General features: G+C 36.1%; 1 protein-coding gene across 5 annotated transcripts in view; it reads left to right on the top strand.

The window, feature by feature from the left end:
* The window catches only part of GPR155 (G protein-coupled receptor 155), a 42,822-nt gene that overhangs the window by 22,465 nt on the left and 2,873 nt on the right, over positions 1-17,484 (top strand). For 4 of the 5 annotated variants that reach the window (XM_004267329.4, XM_033423599.2, XM_033423598.2 and 1 more), the window contains 8 exons: positions 181-265; positions 380-470; positions 1,752-1,962; positions 6,152-6,256; positions 8,873-9,009; positions 10,522-10,617; positions 13,163-13,227; positions 14,410-14,547. In XM_004267329.4, coding sequence (XP_004267377.1) covers positions 181-265; positions 380-470; positions 1,752-1,962; positions 6,152-6,256; positions 8,873-9,009; positions 10,522-10,617; positions 13,163-13,227; positions 14,410-14,547 — 928 coding nt within the window. Of the gene's footprint in view, positions 1-180; positions 266-379; positions 471-1,751; positions 1,963-6,151; positions 6,257-8,872; positions 9,010-10,521; positions 10,618-13,162; positions 13,228-14,409; positions 14,548-16,283; positions 16,922-17,484 lie in introns of those variants that run through there. The other variant, XM_033423597.2, reaches the window with a different exon arrangement.

Genomic DNA, 17,484 nt, shown 5'->3' with positions numbered 1-17,484 from the left:
AATGATTCTGAATTAAGAAAACTTGCTTCAAAATATTGGGAAAAGCATTTATTTAAAAGGAGCGAATTCTAGGGCAAGAACTACAGACTACTATTGAAATAAGCTTGGTTAAAGTTCCATGAAGTCTGATCAACATCAAGAGTAATCACCTATCTTTCAATCTCTATTTTTTATTCTTAGGCCTTCTAGCGATTTCTTTGCTTCTTTTGAAAAAGAGAGAAAGGGTACAAATTCCTGTTGGAATCCTCATAATATCTGGCTGGGGGTAAGTTGGTAGTTTTCTGTTTGCTTACATGTTCCCACATACACAGTTACTATTCATCCTCTCTTTTTTTCTCTCGCTCTTTTTTTCTCTCCCTCTAAACTCTTGTTATTATAGGATTCCTGCTCTCCTTGTTGGTATTCTTTTGGTAGCTGGAAAACATAATGGAGACAGCATTGACTCAGCCTTCTTTTATGGAAAAGAGCAGGTGAGAAGAGTTTATTGACAGTTCTGTTCTTGAGAATGTCTCTCTTTAGCTTCTTAATGTGTTTTGCTATACTTAAAATTAATTTTGAAAGTCTATTCCAGTTTATTGCCTATCACACTGGTGATCCTATGTCACTTTGTTAACTCACACCTCAAAATGCAGTAAAGATTTTACGTGTCTATAAAAAGGAAAATGAAATTGAAAAAAAAGATTTCACATGTTTAAGTCTGTTTGTAGCTGAGGATTTCCAAATATTTGAAACTTAACTGGGTCTTCTTAAGCATACTTATGAATTATGTTCCCTTTATTGGAGGAAAGGGTGATTAATTTAAAGCCCTTTAATAAGTTAGCAGTAATAATAAAAGCCAAGTTCTTGACTTTCAATTGTATCATACATATAAATTTCAGAACAAAAAGTATTTGGGGAAAAAGTGTGCTTGAAAAGCTATTGAGTAGGAGGCTTCTGAGACCTGCTGAATCAGAAATTCCCAAGGATTTGTGTGGTTTTTGTTTTTTTTTTAATTGAAGTATAGTTTGGTCTACAATATTACCTTAGTTTCAAGTGTATAACATAGTGATTCAATATTTTTATAGATTATACTCCATTTAAAGTTATTGCAAAATAATGGCTCTATTTCCCTGTGCTGTACAATACACCCTTGTTGCTTATCTATTTATACGCAGTAGTTTGTATCTCTTCATTCCACATCCCTGCCTTGCCCCTCCCAAAGATGTGTTTTTTAAGAACTTCCTAAAATGATTTTGATTTCTTACCCTTTTTTTCTGTTTTGTAATTTTGAATTTTATTGGATTGTTGTGAGAATAAGTAAGATTATCCATATAAATGACTTAGACTAGTGCTGGCATATAGTTAGTACACAATAAGTATTAGCTATAGTCACTTATTTTTAGTATTATCACCATAACAAAGTTTCTAGTTGAAATACACTTGAACTGTGTACTAAAGCAAGCAAAATCTTTGAAGTAAAGAAAAAGTCTATAAGTAATCATTTAGATTACTTGTAGAGGAAACCAAGGACATGATGCATAGTGAAAGAAGCATCTAGAAATCTCACTTGATTACAAGCAAACCCTAATTTCTCTTCAAGTAACTTACATTCCTTCCATACTCTTCCTCTTTTTTAAGAACTACTATTGTAGAGCATTTATAGCTATGGAGATAACGCATTTTCAACCAAAAAAGTGCCCTTAACCTCGTATATTAAGATTTCAAGCTGGAATTGTGAAAAGTGGCCTAACGTCTCTTTGCAACGTTGACAGATGATCATCACGGCAGTCACCCTGTTCTGCAGCATTGTGATAGCCAGCGTATCACTCATGTGTATGTACCGCACCTCCCAAGCAGGACGCTATGAAGTTTTCAACCAGTCTCAAGACCACAAAGCAGCAGAGCCTGGAAGCACTGCTTTCGAGGACAGTCCAGTGCCGATAAATGAACATGAACCTTTTACAAGTTCTATCCCAGAAACAAGTATGATCCTTAATTATAAAGAAACTCTTACATGCCTGTATAGCCTGTATCCTAAATGTTTTGTTTAAGGAAACTTCCTTGAACTATCTTGAATATCACAGGTATTTATGAAATGAGGAATTTGAATCATAGTCAATAATAGAAAGAGCTTGCAAGTTCATTTATTAGATTCTTGTTTATAAATCTTTTGTGAGGATAATCTTTTTTTAAATCCTAAGACTTCCTTGGTCCTGAGAGTTTAGAGAAGAGTAACAACTGAAGGAAGGCCCTTTCTAGGAAACTAAGCACCTGTGTCTGTTAATTTAACAACATTGTATCGGGTAAGCACCATCAATAAAATGAACTAAAGAGGATTGATTGAAGCAGGGTTAATGGTGAAAGTTGGGAGTTGGCAAACTACAGTGGGCCATCTGTTTCTGCATGTTTCAAGAGCTAAGAATAGCTTGTACATTTTTAAAGAGTTGAAGAAAAATTTTAAAAGACAAATATTTTATGACACTTGAGTTATATGAAATTGAAATTTCAGTGTCCATCACATGTTATTGGAACATAGCCACGCTTATTTATTTATATATTGCCTATGGATGCTTTCACGCTATATTGGTAGAGTTGAGTCGTTCAACAGAGATTCAATGGACTGCAAAGCCTAAAATATTTATTATCTGGCCCTTTATAGAAAATACTCGGCAATCCTTGGTATAAGTGAAAATATGACCCTAACCAGTGACTTTGTTAATGTGTTAACAGTTATCGGGTTTGCTTCAATTCGTGAAGGGAACTCAGCAATAGAGTATGCATTTTGGATTCATTGGTGCATGTGGAGATTTCATAGACATAGACCACTGTGCTAGGAAGTGTAAATGATGGTACCTATTTTGTTTAGAGAGTGTGTGGAGTAGAGAGATGACTAATCTTAAAACTATTAGTTGTAAATAGCAATAAGTAAAGAAAGAGCAAAAATAAATCTCTTTTTAAAAAGAGATTTTAAAAAGCATTTTAACTAACTTAAAAGGAAGAAGATCCCACAAAACTTACTGTCTTACATTGCCTTCCTTCCTCTCTCCTGTCCTTCCTCCCAAACTGGAAGTAGATGGCATGGGGGTTAGAAACACGGATCTGGAGCCAGTCTGCCTGGGTTCAAATCTGACTCTACAATTTACTATTATTTGGTCTTAGGCAAGTTCTCTGTGCCTTGGTTTCCATATTTAATGCTGCTAATACCAACTACATAGGACTGCAGGTTCCCACTACATAGGACTGTAGTTTGCCAACTAGTGATTTACATTAACCCTGCTTCAATCAGGTCTCCTTTAGTTCATTTTATTGGTGGTGCTCACTAATTTCTTTGTCAGATCCTTTGTGATTATGTCATCATCATTTCATTCTTTTGAGTCCTCTTGACTATTTTCCCTTTTAAAACAGAATTTCAAGGATTATGTGTATGCTTTCCCTAAGATTTTAAAAGCCACTTTTCTGAAGTCTCGAGTACTTTTCTGATCATGCCCAGCATCCTTTCCCTCCTCGCTTTCTTTGTGTACTCTCACATTTATCCTATAAATCCATCTACTTTATGTTTTCAGACAGGGCGTAAAGACCACCACTCTCTACATCTTCTTCTCCTGCGAGGGTTTTAGAACTGGCCACCAAAGGCCTGTGAACATGTGTGGGGAGTCCTAAACTAAGTGTCTTAAGCCCGGAGACTTCTGCTACGTCTCTGCTGTCCTTTAAAAATAGCAAATAAACAGTACCATAGATGTTCTTTAAATCCTGTCATCGTCATCTCTAGCAGGAAAACTGGCTTGCACCTTTTGTATAAGTAAATGGAGAGCCAGAAGACAGCTATGGCTTATCTCAATAGAAAACCTTCTGCAGTGTTTATACTTCCCTCTCCTCTTATCTCACTGCTTTATAATTGCTTTATAAATTTTCAGTATAACCCACTAGAGTGTAAGTGCTGTGACTGACTTGCCCATCATTATAGCCTCAGCACCTAGCATGGTATCAGGCTTCCTATACATGTTTAGTAATATTTGTTAAATGAATGGATAGATGCATGGTCGATAAGATGCGCCATGATTTTCTGAAGCTACCCTGAAAACTCCTGTGGCAAAGCACTTGTTTATTTGCCTATTCACCCACGTTCCTAGGAAAAAGGTTTTTAAACCTGTCTGGTTATTTTCCTTCCCTAAAGCCTGCTCTCTTCTGCTTTGCTAGTAGTATTAACACATAACACATTAGATGTCCAGCCTGGCCTCCCCAAATCTCAGTAATCCAAAGTAGTTCACTCCCTTCTGCCCCTCGCTACACATTTGTCAGAGACACGTGATTTGCTTACACTCTTAAGTGTGGAATTATAATCGAAAGGAAAATTAACCTATTTTAATATGAGAGCAAAGGTTCAGTTAATAAAAGAGAAGGCCATATCATCTCTCTTATATATGGAATCTTAAAAAAAAAAAAAACAAGCTCATAGATTCTGAAAACAAGATTCGTGGTTGCCAGAGGCAGGGAGTAGGGTAGGAAAAATGGGTGAAGGGGGTCAAAGGGTAAAATAAAAAAGTAATAAATAAGTATGGTGTATTACTGAGCAACATGCAAACATACATACATAAATGAGAAGGCTAATGGGACACTTACACATCCTTCTTACATTTGAAGGGAAAAACTGCCATGTGTGTGTGTTCCCTATACATATGTCTTTGGAATGGGCTGGCTTTATGTCTGTTTTCTTAACAATTTTATCTTAGTGAATTTAAGCCTTCAAATTTATGAAGGTAAGAGGGCAGGGCCAGCTGATTTGTGTATTTTCTTTTCGATTATTCTGTGGCATCGTTATCTTAAATTTAGAGAGACATTTGTAATAGCTTATTATAGATTATAGTCTTTATACTTAGAAATCTTTTTTTGTTTTGTTTTTAAGAACACTACTGAAAAATTAAAGCACATTATCAATGAAGGTTTCAGCCTATGAATTGTTCCTTTTTAGTACATTAAGTTTTAATACAGTTTATCACTGAAGTTATTCTATTATAATCCATGTCAAGGAGCACCGTGTCCATATATATGAGATGTTTTAAAGGACACTGCATGCAGTTCTCTGACTATATAGAGGTAAAATTACAGCTCTATAGCAGATGTCTCAGTATGACTTGTGTAAACCAGTTTACCTATAAACCAGCAAGAGGCTTTCAGCAGTATATATCTAAAAATAAAAAAAGAATACAACTGCTTTTACTGCATCTTCTAAACTAGTAGGAAACATGTTCTTGAAAGAAGTGAGTTTTGAGCTAAACTTAGAGGAGGAGAGGGTTTGGATGAAATCTATGTCAAGTTAGGCCAGGAGACTCAAACATGAAGTTTGTGGAGGACAACTAGAGAATTGTCCTGAAAGAAGGGAAGGGCCTTTGTTGAATAATGGGAGTGGTTGGATAGGGGGAGAGGGGCCGAGTCCTAGAGAGCTTTCAAATTCAGGCTAAGGAGTCTGAATTAGCTGCAGTTAGCAATAGAGCATTAGTGCATGTTTTCAAGGAGAGATGAAATCAAAGCTGTATTTTAGGAAAGTGGTCAAATTCTTATTTCCCAAAGCACAGTGGAAACTAATAAAACAGCATGGATAAAAACATTTTCCTTAAAAAAAAATTAATTAATTATGGGAATTCCCTCCAAAAAAGATATCAGCTGGAGAACAAACAAAAACATTTTCCTTATTTTCCTTGTCTCACACAAAGGAATATGTAAAAGACTGACCCTTTGTCTGCCACTCTTTAAATGTTAGCTTCTGTATAAGGACATTTGAATTTGAATACTTTTTTTTTTTTGCGGTGCGGGGGGCCTCCCACTGCTGTGGCCTCTCCCTTTGCGGAGCACAGGCTCTGGACACGCAGGCTCAGCGGCCATGGCTCACGGGCCCAGCCGCTCCGCGGCATGTGGGATCTTCCCGGACCGGGCACGAACCTGTGTCCCCTGCATCGGCAGGCGTACTCAAGCACTGCGCCACCAGGGAAGCCCCTGAATACTTTTTGATAGATACCCATACAATGTGGCTGTATGGAAAATTTGTGTGTGTGTATGAATGAGTTAGAGAGTTTTTTGTTTTGGGGGGTTTGGTTTGTTTTACTTGGCATCTCTTCATGCTGTCCATTCCTGTTGTGCTTGGACTCTTCCCTCACATGGTATTTTGTCTATATAGGTTGCTGCTCCTGCTCCATGGGAAATGGTGAATTATGCTGCCCATCCACAGAACCAGTAGCAAACATAAGCACCAGTGGCTCTGTGACTCCCTCATTTGAGGAAAGTAAGTGCCTCTGGCTGGGAGCTCAGCTCTGTGCTCTGTGACGACCTAGACGGGTGGGATGGGGTGGGTAGGAGGGAGGTCCAAGAGGGAGGGGACGTATATATACGTATAGCTGATTCACTTCATTGTACAGCAGAGACTAACACATCATTGTAAAGCAATTATACTCCAGTAAAATAATAATATAAATATATATTTAAAAAAAGAAAGAAAGAAAAGTAAGTGCATCTGGGCTATGAGGATGGGCCTAAGGGACAAAAGATTCCTTATTCTTATGCCTTAAAAGAACTCTATATAGAATTTCTATAGAAGCTACTGTTTGAGAATATTCTCAAAGAAAGTACAAATAGTATAATAATTGTGCATACATAGGGTACTGATTTTTAATTTGCGTGGAAATTTTCCAATAAATTTAACCCAAGTGATAATTCCAAGAAGTTTGCTCTAAGGACCATTATTTTTGGGGGGCTCTTGTTTTAGAAGCTGAGACTTTTCCCCTACTCCATTCCCCCAGGGCCAGGACTAATTAGGTAGTGCTTAATTACATTTGGAATCCATGTGCTTTAAAATATGCCCTTTCTTATAAAATAAGAAAAATCTTTACAAGTAATAACCTTTTGGCATATAGACTAAGAGACTAAACCACATTTATGGTCTGAATTCCAAATTATTTAAGACAACCGAATACATTTATGTGAAATTGCAGTGTACCTTCAGTTGATCATCCTTATTTTTAATCAAAGTAGAAAGGGAAACCCTAAAAAGTCCTCTTTATGATGGAGCATACGTCAACTGTTTTGCTGTCATTATGTTTTTATATAAGAAATGTTGTGAGGATTATAAGAAATGATGTGTGCAAATCACTTAGCACAGTGAGTGGTATACAAACTAAATGCTTATTAAACATAGTAGCAGCAGCAGTAGTTGTTGTTATTATTCAGGCGGGATTTGTACTTGACTGCTTTCTGCTGGCTAGGAATGAATCTTAAATAGTAGAATTCCTATTTCCATAGAAAGAAGTAAAAATACATCAGATGTTGAGCCTTCACTGACTTTCAATAGGAAACCCCTCCTGGCACTCAGATACATGTGTTTCAAGTTTTGTGTGCCTCTTTTCTAAAGCTAATATTTCTTTACATCAGAATTCCCAAGGGTTTGCATTGCTTTTTCTTCCCTATACAGTATACCTAATAGTAAAGTCCATTAGCAAACTCAACATGTGATTTGATTCAACAACTTTTTTACCCCCCCAAAATCCCCTTACAATTTGCTTATCTATCATTTCTCCATTAATAATGCTGATTCCTGAAAAAATTTTTTAATTATAGGGGCTTCTTAGATTTTCTGATCATATTTTACCAAAATTATATAGAATGAGAGCCATCATATAAGGACTTCATCTGCCCACATAATTTAGTACCATTCCTAAGCCTGAAATAAAGAAAGTCTAAAGGAAATCAAACCATGGACAAATGAGAATTTTTAGAGTTTAACAATGTGATTAATTCCTTGTCGCCAAAACAGTGACACACCACAAAGGCAAAATAAATATCGCAATGTGTAAAAAAGGCAAATAAAAGATAGTAAAATTTATTTTTATCCATTTTTATAATACTTCTACATAATGTTTTAAGACCAGGTTTATTATATATACTGCTAGAATTTTTCTACACCAGTATGTACCCAAATAATTGTTATAAAATGGGATCATACTACAGAAACTGTTTGGCAGCCTGGTTTCTTTTTACTTTTAACCTACTTTTATTGTGAACATTCACCTATGCCATTACCTATTGTGCCAGACCATGTTTAATGGTTGTATATGTTCTTTTCTAAGAAGAGCCTTTAGGAAGTATAAGTTTTTGTTTGCTTAAAGGTTAACAGCTGTAAAGTTGTGTTTTTTAATCTCTGACTTTTTGTAATAAGACTGTATGTTAGACTAGCATCTATTTTGTAAAAATGTTTTCCCCTGCGTTTGATGCCTTAGATATAGTGGAGCTGAGGTGGGAGAATAAAGGTTTCTTGCGAAAGGCCCCTCACTTCTCTTTTAGGCCAGAGAAGAGTCATGTTGTGATTTGGACTTAGTTCCGTATGCGAACAGAACAAAGTATATAATATTTTTTATTTGATTCCTTAAAGATCTTTTCTAAGGCAAATTTTAAACTCTTTAATGAAAGGCAAGTGGTAGTAGTAAATTTGTTTTGCTCTTAGCCAAAATAGGGTATTCGTGACCTATTTACACCAAGGTGTAGATTTTTACATTTTTACAAAATTACCCCAAGGTGTAGATTTATCACAGGTGAAACTTGAGTTATTAATTTAGCCTTAAAAAAAGTGTGTGTGTGTGTGTGTGTGTGTGTGTGTGTGTTACATTGTTAAATAATGTAGAAGAGAACTATTGCGTACTACTTGTATTTTTGGGGGATAAAAACATTCTACAAGTAGAACTCTCCTAAAACAACATGAAGGAGACTTCCTTGGATTTCAACTAAAATAAAATACTGATTCTGAGCTGAATGTGCATATGTGGTGGTTTGTTTAGGAAGTCATTATGAATTTAAAATGCATTCAGATAAAAAGCTCTGATTACAAATTATTGTACTTACTGTTTTATAGATGAACATTGTGTGAGTCGCTGTAACTCCCAGAGCTGCATATTAGCCCAGGAAGAGGAGCAGTATCTACAGAGTGGAGACCAGCAACTGACTCGACATGTGTTTTTGTGTTTACTTCTCATCATTGGCCTGTTTGCTGTAAATGTTTCTTCTGATTTTGTTTTGGGGCCATTTCTTTAAATGTTTGGCAAAGGTTTTTTTCAGGCATCTGGAGAAACTTAGTTGCTCCTTCACAGGGGGGTGGCAGTTCAACCATCTGAATCCTAATCTTGAGCTAAATGTTTTTGGAGGGGGGGGAAGAATGAATAATTCACATTACTCTGTTGCCTAAGTGCTTCAATGGCTTATTTTGCTTAGAATACTTACTCATCCTATGCCTTGAACCTAGAATTTGGGGTAAAACCAGGCATCTCCATGATGTGCACAGGACCACTTACTCCTAACATATTCCTTGACTGACTTCTGTGGATAAATGACTACATGGTCTCTCAGAAGATAGTCCTCAGATAAATAAACTTTTAGAAATAATTTTATATTATGAAAATAACATAACCACTTCATACAATGGATACTTACAAAATAGAGAAAAGAGGAAAAATATCCATCATACTACTGCCTTCTCTTTCAGTACATTTTTCATGGTTCTAATAATACATTCAGATTTATGTCTTGCTTTGTGACTTATGTCAAGCATTTTCATATTGCTGCAAAGTGTTCATAACCGTTACTTTAAATGGCTCCTCAATAAACCATAGAGGAGAAGCATTATAATTCACTCAACCACTTCCTTATGGATCTATGGATCGTTCCTAGTTTTTCAGAATGCTCTAATAAACATCTCCGTGAGATATATTTCCTTATGATAGATTCTCAAAGTTGGGAAACCTGGATCAAAGAATATAAATATTTTTGTGCCTTTGGATGCATTCTACTAAGTTGTTTTCCAAAGAAGTAGTATAGGTTTGTAAAGTACTCTCACCAACATTGAATATTATAAATTTTTTATTTGATAATTTTATAAGTGAAATATAGCACTTCATTTTTTAAATGCATTTCTTTGATTACTAAAGGGTTTTTTAAAATTAGTTCTATGTCCTCTTTAGTGAATTACCAGTTATTGTATACTTCTTTGTGATAGTTCAAGTGTAACTTGCCTAGCGATGGGAGATGGACCATATAACCCATGAAGAAACCCCCTTACTCTTTCCAAACCGGGATGCTCATTACATAGAATCATATCAGCCAGCACCATTTTAACTGCTGTTTAAGAACAAAAATCAAGAAGTAAGAAATGCAGCCAAGAACTGCTGCTCGGTGATGTGATTGTTTTCACTGTGTAAAACTAATTTTAAAATCAGACCTGTCTTCGGCTAGTCGAAGTCCTGATGTATTATGTAAGCTTCTGTATTATGGCTCATGTCTTCTTGCTTCAAATCTGATCAGAATAGATGCTGCTTGAATGACATCTGTCAAGAAGAGAGGTTGAAACCTCTTGTTTGAAAGACAAAGCCTCTATATTCTCTTGGTGTTTTTCCCTTTAGTTCTTTTCTTCCTAATTGTTAAGTACATAAGTTATTGTACTATGCTCTGGATAGAGAGAAATGATTAGCTTGCTTCATTTTAAAGTACTATTTTCTCCTTCCTTTACAGAATCTTTCCAGTTGTTTATGGTGGCTATTCAACCAAGAGCCTGGGAGACTATATGTTGAGTTACAGTTTTTCTGTGCTGTGTTTAACTTTGGCCAGGTATTTATTTACTGAGAACTTTGAGGGGTTTTTGTTGTCCTGGATGGTTTGATGGTGGGGGTGGGGGGATGGTACGGATGTTGTTGTTTTCTTTTAAATCAAAAGGGTTTAGTTTGTTTGCCGGCTGCTGGTATGCGTGACAGCTGACAGCTGCTGCCTATCTCCTAGTAGAGATGAATTATTATATTGGTTAAAGTCATCAGAATGCACACTGAGTGTTTCAATCAGAAATACCAAATAGTTTTTTGCTTTGGTTTTGAGATAAAGAATGATAATTTAGCAGGGACAAGATGTTCCAAGTTCTTTTTAAACTTTGCTGTGGCCTTAAGAAGTTACTTTGGCAAAATGACTTAACTTCTCTGAGCCTTTAGTTTAGCAACTTATTTTAATGCACATCATTTCATTTACATTTTGATGTTTCTTGAACTACAGGTACTTAAATCCTTTAAAAAAAAATCATGTGGTATATAAATAAAATTTGACCAGGGATAGTAGATACCATTCCTTGAGAGTTTACTATATGCCAAACATTTTTAAGCTCTTTACATTAATTATTTCACTTAAACATCACAAGAATATCTGCAAAGTAGACTTGTCACCCCCAGTTTAAAAATTAGAAATTAAAATTCCATGAAGAACTAATATGATAGGTGCTGTTGTCTTTGTTTATGTCACTATTAAAATGGATATTTAAGGGTAAATAATATTTTAGATATTGGGAAAATATTTTGATGTAAAAATTTAATTGTCTTCAGTCCCTTACTTTTTTTTTTTAAGATTTTTTTTTTTGGATGTGCACCACTTTTTTTTAAGTCTTTATTGAATTTGTTACAATATTGCTTCTGTTCCATGTCTTGGTCCCTTGGCCACAAGGCATGTGGGATCCTAGCTCCCCGACCAGGGATCAAGCCTGCACTCCCTACATTGGAAGGCGAAGTCTTAACCACATCCCTTACTTTTTAATTAAAGAATATTAGTCCCAAGATTAATTATCAGGTTGAAAAAACTACAGTACTTGAAATCATTGCGCTTGCCTATTAAACCTGAAATAATTGGCCATATGAGTTAGTTAACATTTATAAGTAGACGCTCTTGCAAGTTTTTCCCTAACGTTAATTTCTTGAAATATTTCCAGTTTGCTTTGCCTTTATTATGGGAGCAAAAATGGCTATATTTAGACAGACAAGCGACCTATCAGTTTATTATAGACAGACACGGGCATCCCAGGGCTACTTGATGCCCACCTCACTCTGTGATACTGTCCAAGATTTGATTTTGTACCCAAGAACTATAAAATACTAGGTTGAAAATCTTAGTCTTACTCAGCATTTTGCATTCAGAAAGCCCACTCCAAGCTGAGCCATCCCAGGACTGGGACTGACAAAGCTCCGCAAACAGAAGCTAATGCCAGGAATGTTGCATTTGAAATATTGTCCCCACAGCTTATGGCTGAAGTGCTTCAAAGGAGGGAGACAGATACAAAACCTGCTCCCATTCCATTTTTCTCTTGGGGAGTTGTGGTAGTAAGATCATTCCCTTTAGGTGGTTTATAATTTGAGGTGAAGACAGGTAGGTCCTTCATGTCATTGCATTTTCCATCCCACCCACACCAACCTGCTCTAAAATCCTTACCCCACTGTGCCTGACAGATGGCAGTTCCCAGCCTCCCATCTCCCCAAGGCAGTCCTGATTGTCCTGATACGTGGCTAATATCTGGTGCTAGTTTGCCTCATCACTCCCAAATTCTTCAAACCCTTTCCCTAAACACTAGCCAATTTCATTTCACATAAATTTTTTTCAGTTACTTCATTATAATCAGAACCTATAGCACTTGTTAATTCTATAATTTCTGAAGTTTTAACAGAAAAATAATAAAGAAGGACTTAAGCATAATGGGAGATATTTTATTTTCTTTTTAGAAAGCGGAAAAAAGTCACATAGCCCTTAAATGTTTTCATTTGTCTCCAGTAAGCTAGCTTGCCAATGTGGTTGTTCAGCACTCACTTTTTTCACCCATCATAATTAGTAGGAAAGATGATTGGGAAGAGGTAGCCAAGGACCATACAATCATCCCTCAGTATCTGAGGGGGACTGGTCCCAGGACACCCCTCAGGTACTAAAATCCATGGATGCTCAAGTCCTTCATATAAAATGGCACAGTATTTGCATATGACCTATGCATGTCCTCCTGTATATTTTAAATCATCTCTAGGTTAGTTACATCACCTTAATTGCTATGTAAACACTTGCCGGTATGCGGCAAATTCAAGTTTTGCTTTTTGGAACTTTCTGGAATTTTTTTCCCAAATATTTTCAATCCACGGTAGGTTAAATCCATGGATATGGAATCTGTGGATACAGAGATTGACTGTACCTGCCATCAGGCACTGAACTTTAGAGGTACTGCCTGTGTGTTCTATTTAAAATGTTGCTCTAATCACTAGAGGTTTACTTCCCCAAGCACTAAATATTTTGGCTTCCATCATTTCTCTGTCTTAAAATTTATTTTAGAACTCATAAAATATAACTTTTTTTTCTTCCATAGGGATTTATTTCCTTTGGCATCTTTGGATTGGACAAACATTTAATCATCCTACCCTTCAAAAGAAGGTACTTTTAGTTTTGAAATAAAGCTGTAACTGTAAAGGTGATGACAAAGCCATTCTATTAAGATACTTATATTTTTAAACCTTTAGAAACTACTAGGAAACCACAGAAAGGTTATCTGCTGATTCACATATTTGTTGTAAATAATTGCAGAGAAAATGACAGAAGAGCTGTCATTAATCCAACATTTTAATTTGTATTTTAACAAGAATTGATGGACACTGACTTCTATCTATGCCATTAACTACATAAAGTAAAATGAAACTTGAAAATGTATTTAGAAATGGAAATAGTAGGTGATGTGCCCCCAAAGGTCTATATTTGATTGTCTTTCTTGTTTGACAACAGGATTTCTCTTTCTGTCAAACCGACAATTTATAGAAAACTCAAGTTTTCTTCTTTCAAAATTTCAATTTTTTAAAATTAACTTGGTGAAGAGTTTCTTTGAATTCAGATCAGGAATTTCTTTATGAAAAATAATGAAATGAGAACACTTCACCTTGGGGGTGGGAGGAAGTGGTGGAGGTAGAGGGGTGAATCCGTACTTCCTCATTTGTTTTCAAAGTCAAAATTAGTAGAAACTAGAAGTGCTAGTGGAATTTATCCTATTGCCTATATAAAAAGTGCCCAGTAAACGGTCCCTGGGCATTTGGCAACTAAAATATAGTTGCTAGGGTCACAGTCCTTTCATAAAAGAAGAAAAGCACAATAGGAAAGTCACTGCACTTAGTTATTAGCTTCATAATGTTGATTGGTTAAAAGAGTCAACAGATCTATTGTCTGGGCTGGCAAAACAGAATTGTTTTGTACTCCAGGTCCTGCTATTTGTCTCTCTGGTACCAAAATTGGAAAATGATTAAATAATATACTTGATCTCTATATGTTATTTTTTGTGTTTTAAAACAGTAGAATGTAGAATGAGAAACTTCATTTTTTGGTAGTTACTGAAATGTGTCCAGCATGTCTGGAGGGTTTATAAAATGTTCAAGTCCCCCACCCCAGGCACCAAATGCAGGTTAAATATGTTTCTGCCTCAGAGACTAAGGATGTCTGGGTGTTGTAGATGACAGCTGTGGTGAGTGACAGTTTTGGAACAGCCATGTTGATGGGGTGATAAGCAAGAAGGGGCTCTCTCTCAGGGCTTTTCTTTCCTTAAAAATTGCATCCTTAAATTTTGGTTTTTAGACTTGAATTCCTATGGAACAATAAAGAAACAGCAGAAAATAGGGATTCTTCTGTTCCTGAGGAAATAAAAATGACCTGTCAACAGTTTATCCATTATCACCGTGACCTCTGTATCCAAAACATTGTGAAGGAAAGAAGGTAAGTACAGGTTCTAGATAATTATATTTTAGATGATTAATTTTGGCTTGTAATCAGCTAAGTAATGTGCTTGTGACTAACTTTATTATTGTTATTTTCAATAACACATATACACATAAAAGTTAAAATAGCTATGGGTCAGTTTATAGTTTAAGAAACAGCATATATAGGAGCCATAACACTTTGATCTTTACATTTTTAAATGCCATATAACTTCTGATTTCCATGTAAAACATGAAAACTTTAGAATGAACCAAAATGTAGCAGAATATGAACATTCACTTCATTTTGGCCATTAGTACCTCTCAAAAACCTTTGAGATACATTGTATTTAGAAGTGATTTTATATTCCCCATCTCCTAGGAGTATGCTAGTCATATGCTATTTCATATTACTAATGATATTGTTAAGAAAATGAAATGAAATTTCTATCTCTTAATTAATTCTGCTGCTTATTTTTCACCTCAAGTCCTAATCTTCAGTCTGTGACAGCATATTTATTCTTCTAATCCTGTATGGAGTATACAGCAGGAAAAGAATAAACAAATGTTTTAGTGCCAATATTTTTGGTTGTCAAAAAAAAGAGAAAAAAACAAAACATGATATTAAGAATACTTTTATGTCTATAACTGAAAAATTGAAAATTTATGAAAATTACCATTCAGAATATGTACAAATATTATGCCACTATATTTCATTATAACTGAGGTATCCTGGTATAGCTCGTGGAAAGGGGACTCACTGGGTGGGGACTAATACTAGAATACAATTACTGGATCTGCCACTTATTAGCTCTGTGACATTGGGCAAGTTTAAGTCTCTAAACCTTAGTTTTCCTCTTCTTTAAAATACCTGGCTCTTGGGGTTGTTTGCATTAGATAACAAAATCTATATGATGTGCCTAGCCCAGTTTCTGGAAATGGTAAGCTATGAAAAAATATTAGTTTCCCACCCTTAAAGGCCCAAACACAATTATTTCAAAGTACCATCTATGGATAGTTTCAACTATTTAAAATTGCTTTTTAAAATTTAAAAAAAGGAACTCTGTGTTACCTCCACCAGGCCCACTGTGATTGCCGACTGGCATAGCCCTTTGCCATTTGCAGGGCTGTCAGGCTGCCTCCATCCCAGATGGCAAATGGGCACAGGCTGGTGATGGGACTGCTCTGCATCCTGCATAGTGGCTAATCCTCTGCCACTCTGCACAACTCAGTGGGCTGTGGTTGTAGCTGCCTGATCAGTCATCAGGAAGCAAATATTAATCACTTGGTGTCTGGATTAGAAGGTGTACGGCTATAAATTTAAAATCAACGAGGAGGAAAAAGGCTCAGGCTCTGGGTGTAACATTCAGGCTTTTGTTTAAAGTGATGTTTGTAGTTGCAAAGCATAAATTAAGATATCCTATTACTAAGTAAAATACTGATATTACAATATTGTGATTTTGTGTACTTGAGAAATTTTTTCATGTATATTAACCTCTTTTCTAATTTTTATATGAAACGCTAATGTACATTCATTTGTGGTTAAATGCTTTAAAATTTTTGTCACCTATTTCTCATTTCATCTTGATATTCATCCACTGTTTCCTATTGTCAAGCACTTTAGGTTTTGCAGCTTAACTAATGCTTGTGGACAGATTCATGTTGTCTATTGCATACTTGTATAAAAATGAACAGAATCTACTTAATTTGTTTTTTTACATTTCTTTTTCCCTTGTTTTTTTATTCATACCTGAGGCACCCTCACATTTGCATTAGGAAGACAAATTTTAAATAATTAAGAAGCAGATTTATTATCAAAAATTTTTTAAATCTAAGGAATCTGGGATTTCCCTGGCAGTCCAGTGATTAAGACTCCGCACTGGGGCTTCCCTGGTGGCGCAATGGTTAAGAATCCACCTGCCAATGCACGGGACACGTATTTGAGCCCTGGTCCAGGAAGATCCCACATGCCACAGAGCAACTAAGCCCATGCGCCACAACTACTGAGCCTGCGCTCTAGAGCCCGCGAGCCACAACTACTGAGCCCATGCGCCACAACTACTGAAGCCCACGTGCCCAGAGCCTGTGCTCCGCAACAAGAGAAGCCCCTGCAATGAGAGGCCCGCGCACCACAACGAAGAGTAGCCCCCACTCGCTGCAACTAGAGAAAGCCCGCCTGCAGCAACGAAGACCCAACGCAGTCAAAAATAAATAAGTAAAATAAATAAATTTATTTTTAAAAAAAGTCTCCGCACTTCCAATGCAGGGGGTATGGGTTTAATCCCTGGTCTGGGAACTAAGATCCCACAAGCTATGCAGCATGCCCAAAAAAAAAAAAAAAAAAAAAAAAAAAATCTGAGGAATCTTATGGAAATTCCTCAAAATATTAAAAATAGTACCATATGATCCAGCAATTCCACTCCTGAGTATTGACTCAAAGAAAATAAAAAACACTGATTAGAAAAGATATGTGCTCCCCTTTGTTCATTGCAGTATTATTTACAATAGGCAACATATAGAAGAAACCTAAGTGTCCCTCAGTAGATGAATGGATAAAGAAGATGGGGTATATATATAGAATGGAATATCACCCAGCCACAAAAAAGAATGAAATCCTGCCATCTGCGACAAGGTGGATGGACCTAGAGGGCAATATACTAAGTGAAATAAGTCAGACAGAGAATGACAAACACTGTATGATTTCGCTTATATGTGGAATCTAAAAAAACAAAACAAATGAACAGACATAACAAAACAGAAACAGAGTCATAGATACAGAGAACAAACAAGTGGTTGCCAGAGGGGAGGAGGTTGGGGGGAAGAAAGAAATAGGTGATGGAGATTAAGAGGTACAGACTTCCAGTTGTAAAATAGATGAATCACAGGGGTGAAATGTACAGTGTGGGGAATATAGTCAACAACTATGAAAAACAAATCTTAGATTTATAGCAAGACA

This window comes from Orcinus orca, chromosome 7 (genome assembly GCF_937001465.1).
Source record: "Orcinus orca chromosome 7, mOrcOrc1.1, whole genome shotgun sequence".
In the NCBI taxonomy this organism is placed as follows: Eukaryota; Metazoa; Chordata; class Mammalia; order Artiodactyla; family Delphinidae; genus Orcinus; species Orcinus orca.
Note: the sequence above shows the minus strand (reverse complement) of the source record. Positions and strands in the feature narration are given on the sequence as shown.